This window comes from Ruditapes philippinarum, unplaced genomic scaffold (genome assembly GCF_026571515.1).
Source record: "Ruditapes philippinarum isolate M1 unplaced genomic scaffold, ASM2657151v2 ctg2836_1_1_1_1, whole genome shotgun sequence".
NCBI lineage: Eukaryota > Metazoa > Mollusca > Bivalvia > Venerida > Veneridae > Ruditapes > Ruditapes philippinarum.
Window position 1 is genome coordinate 84,859 of NW_026863722.1, and position 22,660 is coordinate 107,518.

At 33.1% G+C, this 22,660-nt stretch overlaps 2 protein-coding genes across 2 annotated transcripts in view; one reads left to right on the forward strand and one right to left on the reverse strand.

The window, feature by feature from the left end:
• LOC132723135 (uncharacterized) overlaps nt 1-22,660 on the reverse strand; it is a 150,005-nt gene that overhangs the window by 72,798 nt on the left and 54,547 nt on the right. Inside the window, exons 19-20 of the mRNA XM_060707807.1 lie at nt 15,354-15,646; nt 12,571-12,669 (exon numbers count right to left, since the gene is read on the reverse strand). Coding sequence (XP_060563790.1) covers nt 12,571-12,669; nt 15,354-15,646 — 392 coding nt within the window. The remainder of the gene's footprint in view (nt 1-12,570; nt 12,670-15,353; nt 15,647-22,660) is intronic.
• On the forward strand, nt 4,879-6,955 carry LOC132723134 (uncharacterized). Its single transcript, XM_060707806.1, has 2 exons — nt 4,879-5,046; nt 6,052-6,955. The coding sequence occupies exons 1-2, from the start codon at nt 4,910-4,912 to the stop codon at nt 6,953-6,955; spliced, it is 1,041 nt and encodes a 346-aa protein (XP_060563789.1). The 5' UTR covers nt 4,879-4,909.

Genomic DNA, 22,660 nt, shown 5'->3' on the forward strand with positions numbered 1-22,660 from the left:
ATATGTTTTGAAAGTATTTAATGCATTTTGTAAATCTTTTTCAGTTTCTGCAAATATTACAGTATCATCTGCATACAAAAGAACAAATATTTTCAAGTACATTTGCAAATTTTCAACCTTCCAATTTCTACAAAATCCATTAACATTTTTATCACATAAATAGTCTTCCAGGTCATTTAAAAATATACTAAATAAAAACGGGGACAAATTTTCGCCCTGTCTAACACCAACATTACAATAAAAAAAGTTAGTAAAACCTTCACTTGTTACTACTTTTGACTTAATATTACTATACAAGTTATAGATAACACTAAAATATTTTCCATTATTTTTTTCTTTTCGTAATTTATACCATAGACCGTTTCTCCAAACAGAGTCAAACGCTTGTTTAAAATCTATAAAACAGCAATAAAGTTTCTTACTATTAGACTGCACTATATCTATTAGGCTTTTGAGTATAAATAAGTTATCACTAGTTGAGTAAGATTTTCTGAAACCTGCCTGAGATGTTTTTATAAGTTTTGCCTTTTCTGCATATATATTTAATCTGTTATTCAAAATGCATGTAAAAAGTTTGCCAAAACAGCTCAAAAGTGAAATAGGCCTGTAATTTTCAGGTAGAGAAGGATTACCTTTATTTTTATAAATTGGTTTTATTACACCAATAGTCCATGATTCTGGAATTAACCCAGTGTCAAAAATAACATTAAACAATTTACAATATAATGAAATCATGGTATTGGATGATGATACTATCTGTACATTTATTATATTGTCAATACCTGGAGCTTTATTATTTTAAGGGTTTTAATAGCTTTACGGATTTCAGCTTCAGTAATTTTCGAGTTAATTTCTTCATTTAAAATATCATTGTTTTCGACAAAGACAGGACAATCATTTCAATTTTCAAGATCATCAGAATTCAATTTTTAGAAAAAATCAAAGAAGTCATCTAGACTTGCATTTGTTTTTGACGCCTTTACTTTAGGGTTAATAACTTTCCAGTACATTTTTGGGTTATTTGTTTTTAATGACTTTAATTTTTCAATTCTTTATTAGTATGTCGTTGCTGAGCGTTATGCATTGCTTTTTTTTATAATTTTTACTTACTGTTTTAAGAAGCTGTCTAAAATGTTCTGTTTTGTATCTATTGTACGCTTTTCTTGTTTTGTGATAAATATTTCTGGCATTTAAACAAAAGGTATCAAACCAAGGGTAGGTATTTTTATTAACATGTTTATATCTTTAGGGTTTCATTGTTCCAAAAGACTTTCCTGAGCTATCATCAAAAAGTTTTCCAATATCTGAAACAATTTCGTTTAAATCATTTACCGATAAATTTTCATTAAAAGCTAAATTGTCTATTCTATTTTCAATTTCTGCAATTTTCAAAATATCTAAGTTTTCTGTAAACACCTCTGATTTTTCAGAGTCCCAAAGCTTTGTAATAGTATCAGTATTTATTTCTTTTACATATTTATTTGTATGATAAGTACTATAAGTTTGTACATCTTTTTTACATTTGAGAGTTAATGACACAGCACAATGAACATCAGAAAATAAATCACAAAATTCATGCACTTCTAATTCATCAATATACTTAAAAACATATGAGGTCGATAAAAAATAATCCACAACACTTGCGTTTCTACATGTAGTTTTAGGATTTGTATAGTCTGGCTCTACTCGACCATTTAAAATAAATAAATTATTTCCTTTACAAAAATCTAACATCTGATATCCATAACCACTTACAACAGTATCAATTGACTTTCTATTTAATGGAACTTGAAATAATTCAAAATTTTGGAAAATAAGTGTTTCATCATTATATAACTCGTCAAATTGGTCTAAATTAGACAAAAAATTATCGACCTTTACAAAATCATCCCTATTGCTACATCTCGCATTATAATCTCCGAACAACAGCACATGTTTATCATCTGAACAATATCGAAACAATTCATTTTGTAACTCAGTAAAAGGATCTTCATTTGAGTACCTTGATCCATGTGGCGGAATATATATAACACCACAGTTAATATCTACTTCGGGTTGTTCAAAACATTTTCCCAAAATCTTAAAAAATAAAATCAAATTGCTAGATCTTACTTCATCGACAACTATATATGGTACATATTCAGTTTTAACAAATAAAGCGAGTCCGCCAGATTTATACCTAGATAATTTCTTTCTATTATGTAAATATACAGAAAACCCTGGTACATTTATATTATCAGTATCATCAAGTTTTGTTTCCTGGAAACCAATAATATCATATTTATTAATAAAATCTAAAAAATCAGGACAACGTAATTTTGTAACTAGCCCACAAACATTAAGGGTTAACACCTTTAAATTACTAGGTAATACAGTTATATTTCGAGATCGTCTATTGTTTGGATAACAAAAGCCATTCCCCGCTTTCTCCTAGCTACTGCCACCGTTAACCCGTGAATCTCGTGCGCTGTCTGATCTTTGTCCGGCTTCACTGTTACTTTTATTATTTCGGGTAATGTCCGCGCTTTCTGTCTCTTGATATGACTCATCGTCTGATGGGATAGAAGCTAAGTCAATTTCAAAATCGTTCTCGCGATATTTTTTAAGTGTCATTTCGTTTTCGAGCGGTGATCTCGCGTTCCGTTTGCCAGTATTTGTGTTGTTTTGCCTGTTTGGTGTTTCTTGTTGTGGAACATTGTTTGTTAGGGGGCCAAATCTGTTCTCAAGCGCTATACACTCTTGAGACCTATGTCTACTGCCATGCATCAATTTGTCATCGTCAATTGTTTTCCGTTGTGACTGTATATTTGTTGTTTTTGTCTGAGTTATTATGTTCTGTTTATGTCTATCTGTTTGTGGTGCGTACTGGCTTTTATATCTGCGCACCTCATGTTGGTTTGTTTTGATAAATTGGTCACGCTGGTCAGGGTACACGCGTTTGCCATTTATATATAGTCTGTCTCGAAACAATTTTACTCTATTACTGTCATTTTGTCGCGCTATTTTCGCTATTTCGAGAAGTGGTTTCCTGGCATTTTCTATTTCCCTAGGAAACTGTTCATTTACCCAGAATTCTGTTCCAATCAGTTTTGCAGGTGCAAGCATTTTGATGTATTCTTTGTCTTTGTAGTTTGAGAATTTAACTATAATAGCTCTAGGATACCTTTGGTCAAACCTGTATCTTCCTAATCGATGTGCTCGGTCAAACTCGATTTCTCGGTCAACATCCATTTCCTTTTTAAGGAAATCACGAATTATCTGTTCACAGTTTTCACCATTCTGACGAAAATCTTTGGCTTCAGCAATTCCACCAAATATCAAGTTTTCATTCATACTGCGCCATTGCAAATCAATTAAACGCTCTTTGGTTTGTTCATGTTCTAAACTCATGTCAGAGATTTTTGTTTCGAGAGATTATATATGTTTTTGCAGACTTTTGACGCCATGATCCATTTTTGAATCAGTTTTCATGACGTCATCACAAATTTCGCTATAATGATGTATTGTGCTGTCATATTCATTAACTTTTTCATGCAGTTTCTTGACATCGTATTTAATACATTCTGTTTGTTGATTATTGTACGAAATATCTGACTTAAGGCTAGTTAACTGGGTTATCTGATTTTCAATTTTGGCCATTCTGTCATTTTGGTTTAAAAACTGTATTTCTATAGTTTGCCACCTTTTATTTTGATTGTCCAGTTGTGCTTGAATCTGTCCAAACTGTTGACACAGGTTTTGTGCCCAGGATGGGACATTGTTACTGTTATCCGTGTTTACCGTATTATATGGACCATTATTATATAACGGATTGTATGCATTTACCGGTACATTTGACGTCATATTTGTTGTACTTTGTAAACCGTTATGTGCTATACTTTGGTGATGATTGTTCCCATAAATATTTTGCGATTGTTGCACAACCTGTTGACCATATAAAATTTCTCTTGACTGGCCTAATATATCTGTAGTAACCTCACCTATATTTTTATTTTGTAACTGTGTATGTTGTTGTGTATGTATGTCCGCCAATGTGTTGCTTTGATTCATATTTATTTTGCTTTTAGAACTCTCTGAAATGTCAATCTGCTTTTGTTTACCTTTATGTTTTGGCATAGTAAAGCATCCGCCATTAATCCATTCTATATACTATAGTCACATTCATCACCTCCAATTTTTAGATAATTTACATTTATTTTACAGAGTTTGCTTATAATAACACTGGAGATAGCTAGGTTATATGTTCAAATTGTTAAATGAAGCTTTTAAGCACTTTTGCGCGAATCTATTCCACTTTTATTCCATATTTTTACAGAGCTCAAAAATATACTATCTTGCCGCCATTTTGATCACGTGACCAAAATAAAGGATAATTGCAGTACGTTATAAGTACTTGAAACTTTTAGTTCATAAAAATGACACGTATTCCTCTTTAAACTTGCAAACTGCAAAATAAGTCTGTACTATCCTTCGTTTCTTTTGAACGGATCAGTCATCAATTAAAAACCCGTGTATTATTGATGAACATCTTGATCTAATTGACTGTATGTGTTAATCATTAATACCGTTACTTAATTAATATGGAATAGAAAAAAATCCTTAATGAATGCCCTAAAAATGTTGCAGACTCGGTTTGATTGAGACTACTCATTTCATGGGCAGTACTGAAAAGTGCAAGCTACCGTCCACCCAACCAAGTCCCACACGAAACTGGCCTAAGCAGAATTCATGGATAAACATGAAATGTTAAAAATTTTCAATTCACTAAAAAGGAAGAAAAAAAGAAAGAAGATAATTTAACTGTAAATAAATAATGATTGGTTATTATTATTATTGGGGATAAAATATTCATATTTATGTCTTTCTTAATATAGAAACCAATTTCACTGGTGTTGTTTTATTGACGTATATGAGAAGTGGATCATCCCTCACAGGAGAGATTCTACAACAAAACGAGCACGTGTTTTACGTGTTTGAACCTCTACGAGTTCTGTCACATCTGGTTAAAACCAACCAACCAGTACTATGGTTTAACGGGACAAGAAGGTTTGTCATCAAATAAACGAAAATGTTTCTTTTTTAAATTACTATAATAGCTAAGTATAAAAAAGGCATTTATGAAAAAGTGATATTTATGAAAAATTGCGGAAGGTTTCATTTTCCCAAGTTCCCAAGGGGCCAAAATTTAAAAAACCCCAATTTTATTTATTAAAAATTCTAAAAACTGTTTTTAAAAGGGCTCCAAATAGGTTTTGAATTTAAAAAATTTTGGAAAAATTTTTTCCCAAAATTTGTTTTAACTGGGTGTAAATCTTTTAAAAAGTTCAAAAATTGTTTCTCACTCCTTTTAAAGGGCTTTCCCTTTTTATTAAAAGTCCCCCCAAAGAAAATGTTTTGCAACGCTTTTTTACCAAAAACAGCCAAAAAAAACGCATTTTGAAAAACGATTATCTATTTTTAAAATTGGGGGTTTGCATATTTCATTGTTTTGTTTTTGATTTTAAGTGCACCAGTTGTTTTTGAATGAATTTAAAATTTGATGAGTTTAGGCTATTGAACCTAAGTGGAGTCTCTTTAAACATTTATAAAATTGTTTCTGTTGGATATAGCGATAATTATGAAAATAAGAAATCAGCATAGCTGTGTAGATACATACCTTTACGAAAATGTGTTGAAGACCGCCAGTCTCTTCAGACAAACATGTTTATTTAGATTTTGAGCTAACGCATGACCATTTCAAATTGTTCATTATTTCAAAATGGAATCCCTTAAAACGCCCAGAAAAAGGCAAAAAAAATGAAAATATTGTAGTCTTGGTTTGATTTTGCCTGTTGATAATCCGTTCAAAATCTCATTTAAATAACAGATATAAATCTCTTGCTCTACTGAAGAAACATAATCAGGTATCTATACTATGAGCTTGAGGTGTTTCTCTAAAAGATATGACAATACAGCTTCCTTATGGATAAGTGATTCGTTGAAAATAAAGAAATGGTTCATTTTTTAAGTGCATTTTAAACCTAAAACCGTACAAATACTTATTTGTTTCAGTCCTGTGACAGCGTTGAACATAACAAGTGTGAAAAAGCAGACTTTAATTGGATGGTTGACCTGTAATTTCTCCTTGGTTCCATCGCAATCGTTTGACGACTGGTATTTTCTCTCTTTCGGAAAGAAAACAGATGTCTATAACAATTGTATTTTTAAACACTTTGGTATAAGATACAATAATCATTATCCGAATTCTTCACAGACAAGTTCAATCTTACATATTCGGTTGTCAGCAATTCGTAGAGGGGAACGTGAAAAGTGTTTGCAGAAACTAAAAAACACGTGTTTATCTTCTAAATTTAGAATAGTTAAAACAATACGGACCTCTATGATTTTAGCAGACGAAATCTTAACAGACGTGTATGGAAGTAAAATAATACATTTAATAAGGGACCCTCGGTCTACTGTTTTGTCACAGGCGCATTATAGTGGTTGTCCAGGCGGGAAAAGATCCGTGGTAGCGTGTTCAAATTTTCACTGTAAAAGAGTGGATGATGATACAGAATTTAAACAGAAGTTACAGACAGAAAAACTGGCACGAGTGTATACCACGCTATACGAGCAAATATCCTTGAATCCAATTTCGTTTGCTAAATCTTTATACAATTTTATTGGAATGGAGTTGTCAGAAGTGATCAGTAACAGTGTTTTAATGATCACCTCAGGTCATAATATAACAGGATGTAAAGTTTGTGAACAGTCTTGGCAATCAAGAAATAAATCTAATCTTATTGCCAAACAAGACAATTACGAGACAATGAACAGTCATTTGTTATCATACGTACAAAGTGTATGTAAAAATACAATAAAATATTACGGATATGAAATCTACAATGTTAGTCATCGAGAATTTGTAAGTTATAATATCGTAAATGTATCAAATGACAAGCCTATACATGTATAACATAACCGGTTTGTTTGTTTTTTATTGAGCACAATCTTGAAGCAGTATTTTAGGTAGCGTGCAAGTAGCCATGCTACGATGTCCAGTCGTTATTATGTAATTTGAATCATCACGAATTAACATGGGACTTGGCGATAATTTACCCCATCCCCATGACCCACTCCTATTTAATTACTTTACCAGCACAAAGAAAACGTGCTTGTTAATTCAGCCAAAATTTTGATATCTATATGAGCATCATGTTATATAACCATTATTCATACATTGATATTTTTTCTTCAAAGCAAGGGAATCAGATACAAGAGTTTCCGGAGACAAATTAACTATAATGATGAAATAAGATTTTTAAACTTGGTCGAATTATTGGGATGATGTGTTATATGACCACCCTTCCACAAAAAAAGAAAATAATACACGACTTAAACTGCTGACAACGACACCTCCGATACTGATGATGTAAAATAGATAAATACAGAATCCCTAAAGAAAGCCCAACACGGCAAAATTGAAAATGTTGCAGGCTCGGTTTGATTGAGCCTGTTCATGGACGGTACTGGAAAGTGCAAATTACCGTCCACGCCCCCTAGCACCGGCTTAAGCAGAATTCAACATTTAAACATGAAATAGTAAAATTTAGAATTTAGAAACATCCGCAGATGTGTTCATACGGCGGTTATCATGGAACCTTCAATGTGACACTTCCGTGCCATTCCATGAAAAGCGGCGTATGGTCCCCAAGTAATAAAAAGCGTGTGCCCTAAACGAGAAAACAATGGGCGGAACTAAATAAAGTAGAATTTTGAAAGGGGATCAGAGGCTATGAAGCCTGCGTATCACAGATAAGAACGTCAAAAGGACAAATTTAAAAAGCAGGCAACATATCCTAAGGGTGATTTAACATTATTCAAGTAGGAATATTGGAACACCCAACTAGAAAATGCCGAAAAGTTGAAACTAAAAATACCACAAGCACAACAATAATGTCGTGCTGAACGATCTTCAAGGATCGAAAATATACATCATTGATTAAATGTACGGGGAGACTTTTTACAGCCGCCACACGGCACAAATAACACGGATGTGATCATAAAATAGATAAATACAGAATCCCTAAAGAAAGCCCAACACGGCAAAATTGAAAATGTTGCAGGCTCGGTTTGATTGAGCCTGTTCATGGACGGTACTGGAAAGTGCAAGTTACCGTCCACGCCCCCTAGCACCGGCTTAAGCAGAATTCAACATTTAAACGTGAAATAGTAAAATTTTGAATTTAGTAACATCCGCAGATGTGTTCATACGGCGGTTATCATGGAACCTTCAATGTGACACTTCCGTGCCATTCCATGAAAAGCGGCGTATGGTCCCCAAGTAATAAAAAGCGTGTGCCCTAAACGAGAAAACAATGGGCGGAACTAAATAAAGTAGAATTTTGAAAGGGGATCAGAGGCTATGAAGCCTGCGTATCACAGATAAGACGTCAAAAGACAAATTTAAAAAGCAGGCAACATATCCTAAGGGTGATTCAACATTATTCAAGTAGGAACATTGGAACCACCCAACTAGAAAATGCCGAAAAGTTGAAACTAAAAATACCACAAGCACAACAATAATGTCGTGCTGATACGACAAAGGCGTATACTGATAAAGGCGAATAAGGCGTATACTGATAAGGCGTGCTGATAAAGGCGAATACGTAAACTTGTCTCTGCTGCTAAAGGGCGCCAATATATTGATAATTTTGTTTCCCGGTTCCGGCTACTTTTGTACAATATATTGAAGAATTGGTTTCATACACAGTGATAACTTATATATTGCTACTTCGGTTCCATACATTAATTAATAATTTCATTTATTGTAAAAATGAATTAATATATTGATTATTCGGTTCAATATATAGATATCTGGTTCCATATTTGGCTGCTTTGGTTCCATATATAAATAATTGGTATCATATAATGTGATAACCAAGCTATATATTGCTACTTCAGTTCCATAGATTGATAAATTGGTTTGATATATTGAAAAATGAATTATATATTGATAATTCGGTTTCATATAAGGATATCTGATTCCACACATGGCTACTTTGGTACCAAATATTGAAGAACTGGAATCTTAATTCAGGAAATCAACATATATATTGCTACCTCGGTTTCATTCACTGACGGTATGGTTTCATATATTGTAACTGTGGATTAATATAATTGATTTCGGGTAAACAATAAGGTGTTTTCAATTCATATATAGTCGAGGTGAACTTATATAATTATTATCCAAATGGTAAAATAAATTGAAAAAGAACAATATAAGACAGCCATGGCTTTTTATATATAGGGTTATTAAATTTTTATTGTAGGGCTATTATAGCCGGTGGGCCATGTATTCGACGTTTAATAAATGCAATTTGTGGTCTTTTTTACTAAAAAAGTGTCGTCGTATGAGGATAAAGAAAGACATTTGCTTAGATCTAGAATTGTGGTTTCATGTTCTTAAGAATTTAATGGTATACCTGTATTTCATGACTCACGAAGATATTCAATTATATCTAGACAGTGATTGGGAGGGTGGGGTTGGGTGGGGGGGGGGAGCAAGACCTGTGTTTTGAGGCCACAAAGTGTTCCGCTAAGAGGCTTAGTCATGGCAATCACGTCAGATATAACAGTTTTAGAATTATTTCCTATATTGGTTGCGTAATATATTTTGAGCTCCGAATTTGTATAAAAAAATCAGATTAAATCGCGATAACATGGCAGTTCTTCTGATAATAAATAAGTTATCATCAAAATCAGAGCAGGTAATGTGTTTGGTCAGATGTCTAGCGTTAAGGTGTCTAAATCTAAACATTGTACTTAAAGGCAACTACGTCTCGGGCCGTTCTAATCGAATTTGCTTTCGTTTAACCAAATTAAAGGAATTAGAACCACAGGCAGATTAAAAAAAATCTGGAAACAAAGTGATCCCTTGGAAGCATTATTCACAACAAAATCACAACAGAATAGCAGACTTGGTTTGATTGAGTCTGTACATAAGAGATAATGAATACGTGCAACATCCCTCACGCCCCTTAGCACCGGCTTGAGCGGTACTCTATTCTCAACACTTAATAGTGCTGGCATCATTGATCCCGAAGGACCAGAAAAATACAACAACACTGTAGTGAAGTACGGGGCAACATTTTACAGCTGCCACACAGCACTTGACACCTGCAATCCTTGTTCGGTCTCGGTTTTCCTTTGGAATATCTCCAATCAAGAACTGGACAGCTTCTTTGCAGAAGGATTACAGCTAACATCAACTTAAGTAAACTTAAGGTCCTTGCTTAATTAAGAAATGTGTACAACACGGCAGAAGAATGGCCTTTTCCAAATCAGCACGTGATTTTAATTATGACCTTTTGTTTTGAAAAAGGACTTTCGCCAGAGGAAAATTTCCTGCCCACCACACAGCAAATGATTAATATTAATTACTACGGTTGTTAATTTATCCTTCGTTCACGACTTTGTTAGTTTTTTGCCAAACTTTTTTACTAATATGTTGGGTTGTTTTTTGCCAGATTTCTGTTGTTTTAAGTTTATTTTCAGGCTTTTGGCTTAATGTCCGATGAATGATGTGACCAACCGATGCAGTACATAATCAAAGGTCTTGAGCAAACAAGAAAATTCTGACAGTGGATAATTGTTTCTACACATGTACATGTATTATCTTATATGGACGATAAACATTCATATTTTTAATTGTTAACTATTTAAATCAGGGATGTTCCGGTCACGGTGTTTGATTTTTTTTGTTGGTAACATGAACTGAAAATGTGCAAGCAAGCTATTGGATAAAACCTAAATCCATTAGTACACGAATCTCGGAAAAACATTTTTTATCCCGTCATGTCAGGAAAAAAACCTCAGTGGAGCCCCTTTAACTTGTTGATTACGAAGACGAAAATATTGAACATATTATTAAAAGGTAGTCATGGGAACTTTCTGATAATTCATGATTATTATATTTCTAAAATTATTCTTGTATTCGCAGAAAGTATATTTGACTCATGTCGTATCAAACTTATTTCTCTCAAATTTAATTTTGACTTTGTTGAAAAAGTCAAGAAAAAGCATGGTGGCTTAGTCGAAAGGTTAACGCGTGGCGTCGGGCTAGTAATCTGAGGATTGCTGACCGCGTGGGTTCAACCCTGTCAGGGACAAGCCATTGTTTCATTAAGCAAGAAACTTTACATCAATTCCTTGATACTTCTTGGTTTCAGGAACGGATTCGAGTGTGTTTTAATAAACTCATAGCTTCCAATCGAACTAAAAGTAAAATTGTATAAACTTAAAAGCAATAATGAAAAATATATCTTACTCAATTCATCCATAGTGAAACAGAAAATTACGTTTACACGTAGTTAAACATCATAGGCATGCACATAAATTAGTAATGTATGGCTCATGTTAATATAAAATAGTAAATGAGTAATATTGTAGTTCATCTTATATCAGCATGTATTCACTATTCAAGATCAATTATGATTGATAAAGTCTGGCGCCTCCTCTTCATTAAATCTTGTAACGCTCTCTATCCAATCATAGAACATACCAACGTTTGTGTAAATACCGTAGTGTCTATCCACATCACATCCCCGGCCCCAGGAAACGACTCCAGTGAGAACCCATCTAGTGTTTGTTGACATGATTAAGCCGCCTCCAGAGTCCCAACTGCAACTGTCTCCAGTTTTACCAATCTTTAATTTGACAGAAATATAATTTCTCAAATATATATATAAGGGAAACACAGGCAGATGAATTACAAAAAAATATTATATTGATTTTACTTACTCAAATTGCGCTAACAATAAAAGGTTTTATTTTATTATTTCCAGTATGTTTTGAAATGTTATGTATTGTTTGCTTGTTAAATTGAATTTAAAAGCAAAAGGAATCACCAAATTATGTTTTAAGCAAAGTGCATTTAAAGAACCAGCCTCGGAAGTTACAATAATAAGTTTAAATGTGAAATAATTGTAGGTCTTTGACTTGATGGGTATTGTTTCGTTCCCGTATGTCACTGCGATATTGAGCGTTAAGTCTAAACTCTTCAAACCTGACCACGTTAAGCAACTTCAAAAGGAAAAAAAGCCTTCTTACATAGAACTGCTTAGTGTGTTCAGTTCGAGGACAGTATTAGAATATCTGATTGAAAATTCAGAAAGAAGAAATAAAAGTTTTCCTGTGTCTCTTTTAAGAAGATGGTTCATTATTTTGAATTAATGAATGTTTGCTATGGCAGCTAAATTTTGGTTAACATTGGAAAACATTAACGTTATTGTGCTTATATCTTATTCCTCCTTTTACAAAGAAATAGAAAATATCGGCAAATATTGGTTCATATACCAGATAAGAGCATTATTTTTATGTTTGTGTGTGGGTGTATTTTATCCGAGACGTTGAGTGATTTTAGAAATGCATATAATTAATTCTAAACATTACCAGGCTATCAGGTGCCCTATACAAACTGCACTCTGTTCAATATATTGTCTTACAATTCTCATTATACTTCAAAGCAAAAACGAAGGTCTCGACGTTAGAGTGTAATGAAACAAATTCTTGCAAATATATGATACTTACATTACTCCCAGCACAAAACATTGTGTCGGTTAGGTTATGGCGTTTGTCGCCAAAAGAGTCAAGACATGTTTTTCTGTCCACATACGGAATATATACATCCTATAATATCCAATAGGTAAATCTTATAAAATGCATTAAACCAAAAATATGACAAGAGGGCAATGATGGCACTGAGTCGCCCGCAAAAACAACTGCTTTTCAGTGTTGGAAATTATCCATTGTCAATATCTTCTCATATTAAATTTGAGTATAGAACATCTTTAAACTATTAGTTGAAGAAATGCCATGACCTTGGGCATTTAAGCTTAAGCATAATCGGGGCTAATAAAATAAATATTGATAACTAACTTGATAAAACTACCTAAACATGATACAGACAAAGTTTGGTGAACATCCATCAATTATTTTAGTAGGATATGATGGTCAAAGGTTTTTCATATTTTAGCTTTTAGGGGTTAATCAAATCAATATGAACAAACTTGATACACGACTATCTTAGAATGCTACAAACAAAATTTTGTGATCATCAATCCATTAGTTTTGTAGAAGAAGTCGTTAAAATGTATTTCTGTTTTTAGCTTTAATGGTCTCTAAAATAGGCCAATTAAATTAATTTGAGCAAACTTGATAAAAGACTACCTAAGAATGCTACAGACAAAGTTTGGTGATCATCAATCTATTAGTGTTGTAGAAGGAGATGTTTAAAGGTACTTCTATTTCTAGCTTTAGTGGTCCCTAAAAGGGGCCAATCAAATTAATATGAGCAAACCTGTTAAAAATGACTATTTAAGAATGCGTCAGACAAAGTTTGGTGATCATCTATCAATTATTTCCGTAGAAAATGATGTTCAAAGGGTTTTATCCCTCATGTACAGACTCAATCAAACCGAGTCTGCAATTCTTATGTTATTTTGTTGTGATTAATGCTTCCGAGGGATCACTTTGTTTCCAGAATTTTCTATTGTTAGCTTTAGCGGCCCCTTAAGGAGGCCAATCAAATTATTATGAGCAAACTTGATAAAATGCCACCTAAGAATGCTTCAGACCAAATTTGGTGATCATCCATCAATAAGTTCTGTAGAAGGAGACGTTTGAAGGTATTTCTATATTTAGCTTTAGAGGACCCTATAAGGGGCCAATCAAAATAATATAAGCATACATGATTAAAGAATACCTAAGAGTTCTACAGACAAAGTTTGGTGATCATCCATCAATTAATTCAAGAGAAAATGTTAAATGTTTTATTTTCTTTTTTAGCTTGAGCAGCCCCTTATAGCGGCTAATCCAATTAATATGATCAAACTTGATAAAAGACTACCCAAGAATGCTACAGACAAAATTTGGTGACCAAACAGAAATTAGTTCTGTAAAAGGAGATGTTTAAATGAATTTCGATTTTTATCTTTAGTAGCTACTAAAAGGGGTCACTCAAATTTAATGAGCAAACATGATAAAAGACTTCATAAGAGTGCTACAGACAAAGTTTGGTGATCATCCATCAATTTGTTTTGTAGAAGACGATATCTAAAGGTTTTTCTATTATTAGCTCAAGAGACCCCTATAAGAGACCAATCAAATTAATATGAGCAAACTTGATAAAAGACTACCCATGAATGCCAGAGACAAAGTTTGGTTATCATCAATCAATTAGTTCTTACCCTGAACCTTCGGTTCTGGAGGCTAAAAACAAGAGCAACAAGGAAGGGCATCGTTCAATGAACGCAACCCCAGCACCAAACATTGTGTCAGTGAGTCTATGGCGTTCGTTGCCCATTTATTCAAGGAATGTTTCTCTGTAACAGTTATAAAACTAATACTAATGAAAAACAAGACTTTAAAATTATAATCCTTTTGAAATTCAAATTCAAATATCAAAATATAAGTAATTCAAATCATCATTTGATATATTACTGTGAAATTGTTGATGTTTTTAAAATTACATTTTTAAATTGTCACATACACATAAGAATTGTGTTTCTATTATGGCTTTAGCTTCAGTTTTCTTTTTAATGTCAGGAACGGTTTTTGTTTTGGTATGAACGCATTTGTGCTAAGGCACTGGGAAAGTTGATTGCTTCGTTTCTGTATTCTATTGGTGTAATCCGAATTTCAAACCTTTCAGTTTTCATCTACTTTGAAATAGTTTTTGACATGTGCGGTACATAAATGTGCATTGAATAAAGTTTTTGCAATTTCTATACATTTATACAAATTTTTACGCGATTAAGTAAGGCTCTTTGTCACATAACCGTACCACTTTTTTGTAAAATCAATAACAGCACAGCACCATGTATACGATATACACGAATGAGCCATACATAAAATAAATGACCATGACGTTATTTTGTATTGGTATAATATTAATTCAATGTAATAATAATATTTTGGTTAAAAAGAACCTAAAAGATTGTTACGTATAGCTAGATTTGCTGAAACTATTAAAATGCATAATATTCACAACGAATGTATTTTTAATGTTTCTGATAAGGTTACGTCCGGTATTTTGATCCCTTAAATCTCGATTTTATATAACTCATCCTTTAATCACAAATGTTTTTAAATTTAACACAAAGTAACAGCATTAAAAAAATTACAGTGTTTACATTTATAAACCACTTATTTAACAAATTATTGTAAGGATCACTAAACATGTTCTACTGATATAAATGATTAAAAAATGTAAATAAAATCTAGTTAAAATATCACATACCAGTGTTTAACAAAGCGAAATAAAAGATTATTTACTATCTTTGAATCTTAGTATTCATATCATAAATAACTACCCTCAGTCTCTGGGGCATCGATCTGCCATTAGATCTTGTAGCACCGCAGCCAGCGACTTTCCCAAACACACGACCAAAAGAGCCACTGTTTTCTAGAAACACCCTGTCATTGTAATCCGCCGGTTCAACACATATAGGACGTATATTATCGCTGTATTCAACCAAACTGTCCAATTCTATCAATGCTATATCATTATCATAATATCCTCTTTCTCCATAATCTGGATGAACATTAAAGCTCCGTACTTTTCTTCTTATCCCATCATTCTGAGTCCCTAGACAGTCTGTGGTACCTGAATTAATTCAGAAAAAGAAGAAATTTAGATAATCTTATCAAAATAATTAAATAGCTTATTTCTTTTGTTTTTTTAACTAAAATTTAAACGATCGGAATTATTGACGTTAACAGACGATAATTGTTTTTGGAAAGTATAGGTTTGAAATGGGATTCCAGTACATAAATCTGAAACAAATTCATTATGGGATTAAAATATTTTATTGTGTTATTGCCTCAAATAGTTGCTATATTTTTATATGATTGCTGTAAACTATGCATTGTCGAAAGATTAGATGAAATACGAACGAGACGGTTATCGTGTTACAAAGTTGCTCACCAATACACAATAATTACTTAACAAGTCATAATTTCCACTATGAAATTAAAATCACTTATAAGACAGAGAAAGAACAATATCCCTAAAGAACGCATAAAACGCTAATACATACGGCCAGTTCATGGACAGTACTGGACAGTTGAAGTTACCAGAAAGTAGACGAGAACATCACGCTTGGCGAGTTTTTTTCCCTAATTGTCGATATAGAGCAGCCATCTTGGATATCGATTTTGGGAGCAGTCAATTTTCGAGAGGATATGTTTATCTGGAGATGTCATTTTTTATGATAAGTCATACTTTGCTTAACAATTGCTTTACATGACCAATCCTTTAGCTTTTTTAATCTCAGACCACTATAGTATATGATATGCAAAACAATGAAGTTGAAGTAGTAATAAAAGACAACAAGCAATAATACATTATTCATATTTTATTATCATAAAACTGACAATTTAATAACAGTATTGATACAATAACTTTTCAATAGCCATATGTAAAAGACAGACAACTATCTCTCACTCTCTTATCAAATACAATCCTATACAGTTTGTTTGGTTCAGTGTTAAAAGTTGATCACGGTCTCTACATATTTTATGGTAATCTGTTAGAGTTAGTATTTCATTTGAAGGGCTTCTAACCATATCTTTGATAGTTCCAGAGTTTATTGTATTTTTTTAAGTTAAGGTGATATCCTTCACCTTGCAATGATTTATATTACCATCTGGATCTTTTAATTTGTAGGCATAACTTGGGCCACTTGTCACAAATGTTTCGATTTGATTTCCAGGTATTTCGTCAGTAAGATCGCCAAAATAATCAGCTAGGGAGGACACCCAGTCTCCAGGTTTTGAGGAAAATACGACAGAATCAGTATCCGCATACAATGCACGCGTACCTAAATTTTATACTTAAAGGTATGATTTGAGTCTCGCTTGAGCTGTTGTGTAAGCAGCTGTGTCTACATTTGTTTTCCCTGAAGGATCTACTATTTCACCCCTGTATTTCCAACGTACTTCTAGCATTTCATTAGACACAAAGCTTACTGCTGTTACTTCTTCTCTGTCGCTTGTCGGTTTTTTAAAATAACAGACAGGATCATCGGTAAATTTTACTTGATTTTTCTTAAGTCTTTGACAAATTTTTTCCCAGAACGAATTGAGCATTAATTAAGCAAAGGTCCGCATTCCCGGATTTTTTTCTATGTTATGACAGTCGAGTTGTATCCCTTCTTTTTCATAATACTGTTGAATGTATAATATTATATTCTTTTGTTCTTCAGTGATACACCATTTTCGTCAACCACTTTTTTCTTGTTTGATTTTAATCTTTATTAATGGCCTTTATAACTTCATCTGTGACGTAAGTACCTATAAAATATCTTTCTTCGTTCGTATGCAGACATTTTGTCTGTTTGTGAGTTTCAGCACATGTTTTACACAAAGAAAATAGTAATTTTATGTTCATTTTACATGGCAGCACAAGTATAAGTATAAATAAGTCTCGTGGGGAATAACTTTGCATTTGATTAACCCCTCGTATTGTATTTATCAATTTCGGCAAAATTTTCTGAAATAATGTTAGGGTGACCTAAAGGAATTTTTCCTGTCTTATTGATCACTGGATAAAGGGATGAAACATCATAAAATTATTGTATATTTTCTTCATCATTGGCTTCTTTGTAAAGGGTGAATGTTTTTGTTCGACCCCCGAAAAAAGCCTTTCTAGGTTGTAAGGGAGTTGCGATATCAAGTTGTTCTATAAAAGTCCTCATCTCATTGTTTCCTTTTAATTCTCTCTCAAACTGAGATTCCCTGATAGATACATACGTATAACAATGCTCTTCTTTATATATCTTTTTAGTCAAGTATTTTGATAAAGCTCACCAATGGTAAATTTACTGACAGGATTCATTGTATTACTTGAATATTGGTTAGGATTCCAATGCCAAAAGTCACAATGACATTCAAGTATAACCTTTTGGTCTTTTGTTTTATAATAAACATCAACCTTGTAAGGACCAATGGCTATCTCACCCCCGTTCCTCGCATGTTGTATACGGATACCGAGACTATGTGACATGTATTTAACCCATTGTTATGCCTTCACAGATTGAATCTGTTCGGGATTATATCCATGTGTGGGAAATATACCAATAGTATTTTCTTGCAGAAAATTTGTTCTGAAAACAGTTTGACAAGCGTAAGCATGGTGATGTTCTTTCTAAAAGGATCAAAACGGCAATTTGTAGGAAGTCTGTCCTAAACTTCAGACAACATCGTCTTAGAATATCAAAATCAGACCGGGAATATTTTAATGTTTCATTTTGAAAATCAAAACGGTGTGTTCTCGTTGTGTTGATTTCATACCGCTCCAATGGCCCTAGAAAACAGGTTTGTCAGGGTTGTAGTAGTTATGTCTGGTAAATGGTCTAAGAAAATGGTTTCATTTTCACTACTGTTGGAAAGATGGGGGAAGTAACCCTTACTTAATTCAGAAAATCCAAACATTGCTGGAAATTTTGAAAAGGCCATTGGCAAGAAATTGATGGAATCAATCATTTTAACTTTGCAAACAGGAACTATCAAGGACGTGATCATGGCACCATTAGGTATCAATGTAGGAACGATAGCATTTCTGTACAAATATTGCAAAATTGGATAAGAATCGTAACCTTGAGAGTTTTGGAATATAACGGTTGCGTTCTTATTTTCTTCAGAATATAGCCAACTACAAAATTGATCTATGATATCAAGGCCTGAAAATACCATTTCATTCTTTCCACACATCTCCCATTCGCTTTTCTCACTCAACTCTCCACCCATACACAAAGTTCATATTTTATGAGCCACACATAGATTTGGTATATGTTCAAAGGTACCGCATTTTGACTTTTGACAATGTATACATATCCCTTTTCACCTCTTTTATACCCTCTCTTGCATTGAACAATATCTTGTTGTCTGCATTCTAGATAAAATTATGAAAGTATCTATATTTTCTTTATTATCATTTTTATCAGAAAGCTCATTTATTCTCGGGTTTCATTTAACAATTGTGTCTTTCTTCGAAGAAGTCTTTACATATTTCACAATATTTTGAACCGCAAACATGAGGCGTTTTACTCATTTGCTTGTTAACTGTTTTTTTCCACAACCAACGCATCTATATTATGTACGACACGTAGAATTACCATTGACTGTAACTTTTTGAGGAAGTTCTAAGCATATCTTTCCGCGGAAAAACCGATTACATATATTACAATGGAGCCATTTTTCGTCGCTTGGGGTATGCACTTTCTTACACGAATGACATACATTATTACACGGATGCTTTTTTATGTGATCGTAACCTTTCTGACACATCGTACAGAAATAGTTTTTGCTGAAAAATGCTGGCATAATAGTGATTATGTCATAATGATGGTCATTTTGATATAGGAATATTTTCTTGTCTGTCTCTGGTCCTTCGTATAAAATACTGCTGAAATGGTGAGCTGACGCGACGTAGATCTGGTATCCATCCAAAAACTCTTGAAACTTCTTGATTTCTGTAATACCACAAGGTCCAAGTGGTACATCTGCTTGTTTGTGTAACTCCTCAGCCATTTCCCACCTTATGGAACAACCCTGTCTGATACTGTTCCACTTTTCATGTTGTCTAAGTTTTGCTTTTGCCGTTACAATAGCTCTTGCAAAGCATAAGTTGTCGTCATTCTAAATACGGATAAAGCATTGTTTTTCTTTCAATGTCTTCGCTAGGTCCACATAAAGACATCTTTTTCTAGCTCCTCCAGTAGGCATATGTGTCACTTCAAAAATAAGAGATTTATTTATGGTGAAATCTTCATTTGACTGTAGAAGACGTTTTATTTAAGACATAAAACGCTCTGAGGTAAGATCTGGTAACCGCATAAACGGTATAATGATGAGGTAATCCAATGAAGGACTTTATATCACCATTCTTATTAAATTTTCTGATTTATCATCTGCAGTCATTTCATCAAAAATGGCTGTAAATAGTTGATTGAGTGTAGCCATTACATTTTCTGTCACCTCTAAATTTTCAAAATTCACTTTGTAAGTGAGGATATTGTTTTAAATTTCTCGGTGCGCTGTTAATTGATTTTGTAATAGTGTAAAAATCTCTCGGGTCATCGTTCCTCTTCATGAGCTGTGGAGGCATGTAATCATTGGCCGCTTGTCTCTTAAGTCATACACCTATATGATGCTTTTGAAGTTTGTGTCTATTTAGGTTGAACTGGCGACTGAATGCCTGTCCAGATTCATTACATTGTAAAGTGTTGGTTGTCAAATGCTTCTTTTAATGTTCAACGAGGTTGTTTCGTCGATTAAACACTTCACAGCATATGTCTAAGCTGAATTTCTCCAAATGGTTTTCGCTCTTTCTCTGTTGAAGTAACTGACTCAACTTTTGAAACATAATCCCACTTGCGTTACAATTGTAATCCATGACTGTCCTCTCTGAAGTATATGGTCTGAATCAAAATAACGTATATCACACCCTTTCTTATGTATTTTAAGACTTTCTGCTTAATCCTGCTTGGTCTAGTTTTTTAAGACCTCTTATATGTCTATAATATCTTTATTCAGTGTATGATTACATCTGTTTTCTCTAACTTCCGGAATCCGAATGTGAATATAGTATATTACGCTCTTTCTTACGTATTTACAGACTCTTTAACTTGCTTCTGATTGTTCTATTTTTTAGAACTGTTATCGGTCTAATATATATTTATTTAGTGTATAATCACGTCTTTCATTTCTGACGTCCTGAACCCGAATGTGAATATAGTATACCACACTCTTTCTTACATTTACTCAGAATCTTTGCTTAATTATGATTGGTCTATTTAATATATTAAATTTCTGTTTATCTATGGTGTGTATGTCAACTTGTACATTCAATATATGATAAATATGTCTCTCTTATTTGTCTATTTACGCCTTTTGATCTTGTGATAAAATGATGAATGTATGCAAATGCTTTAATAGCCAAACATCATTACTTACTTTCATTTATATTCCAATATATTCCAATAAGTAAAAATTATCATCAACATTTTTGGTGAGCATTTTTTAATCTTTATTGATACCGTATTCTAGATTTTTAATTAGTTAACCTTTTCCGTTATTTAAACGTGTTTTGACGGCTTTTTGCTCAGGGGGTTGCTAAAAAGAGGATGTGCCCTCTTCTTTTTTTTTTTTTTTTGGGGGGGGGGGTGTTGAAGGGGTGGGTGGGCGACAGTGTCTCTCATCGTAATTTTTTTAGACATGTGACAGGCTAAAAATGGCCTCAGGTCGATCTTAGAGTAACTAGTAACCGACGCTGATCTTAATTCATTGAGAAGTTGGAGCACTTTGAAATCAGTTTTGATGGAAATAAACAATGCAAAATAGTGATTTCTCGCAATTTTGAGACGTCCCCCCGTGGCCATGTTAACAGAAAATTTACAATTGAGCATGATGTTACAGAGGCTATGGTCCTGTCAATATTTGTCCTAAGTTTCATCAGTATTAAAGCATTTTTCATAGTTTCAGAGCAGTTTGAACTTGTAACAGGAGGCTTTTTAACGAAAACGGCCATTTTTCACAATATGCTCATGGGGTAAAAGGTTAATATATTTTAAATGGATTTCTTTTGATAATTATGATTTTTTATATATAATTACCATTGCATATTTGTGTTAAATCTGTTTTCTATATTACTTTAGAAAAAAAAAGAAACTGGTTTACTGCATTTTTAAAGAACTTTTATGTATTAATGAAACTAAGAAACCTATATTTTTGTATACATTCGATGGTTCAAGCCCTAAGGTCATTAAGCCGAAACCTCGCAGTTTAAAGACTGACACCGCCCTTAAATGACCCCAGTTAACAGTAGATTAAAAACAAATTATTTCTGCGAGGGGGGAAGGGTTTAAGCCTCACGGGTTGTATTTCGCGACATACCCTCCTCGCCCTAGTGAAATACTCACACATGCAGATGGTTGGGCGAGCCTCTCACTATTAAGTAAAATATTGCGTTTTAATAAACTGGGATTAACTGCATAAGTATGTGACACGCAAGCATATATGGAGTTAACGAGCATTGACAGTAAAGTCAATATCGCTCTACGTTATAGTTAATGTTCAATAAATGTGCAGAATTAATACCTGTCTATTTATCAGATGAAGTTATTGGGGTTTTTAAAAGCGAGGGAATGTTTACATCCTGCACATATAGTTTAATTTAAACCTTAAACCGAATATTATTCTGCCGTCTGAAGTAGGTGTTAACATCTAGGCTCCCCGCTACTAAATGCAGAAAATTAAGATTTTTTCGGATATTTATTTGAAGCGCACACAACAAACAAGGTGTTTCGTAGCTTTATGTTTGTAAACGTACGCTCAATTGTATTTTTTTACAAGTATCTGTGTAAATAGTATTGTCATTTCTATTGTTTTATATTAAGTATATGATTTATTAAAGTTTTGCGGAACAAAAAGAATAAATGTTTATTAATAATCATATTGTTTGTTAAAAAAAAACGTACAAAATCGTCCTTACCGTGTTTCAAAATGAGTTTATATTGAATAATAGTGGCACTCAGGTATTTACTGTATTGAGAGTTGGCATAATCCGGATTGTCTTATATAATATTTAAAATATTATTTCATGACATAAAGTTGAACT

Bases quoted from the DNA above. Each gene is read 5' to 3' on its own strand.
- LOC132723134 (XM_060707806.1), top strand. From the start codon at position 4,910: ATGAGAAGTGGATCATCCCTCACAGGAGAGATTCTACAACAAAACGAG. The intron at 5,047-6,051 runs GTTTGTCATCAA...TATTTGTTTCAG, and splicing joins TGGTTTAACGGGACAAGAAG to TCCTGTGACAGCGTTGAACA.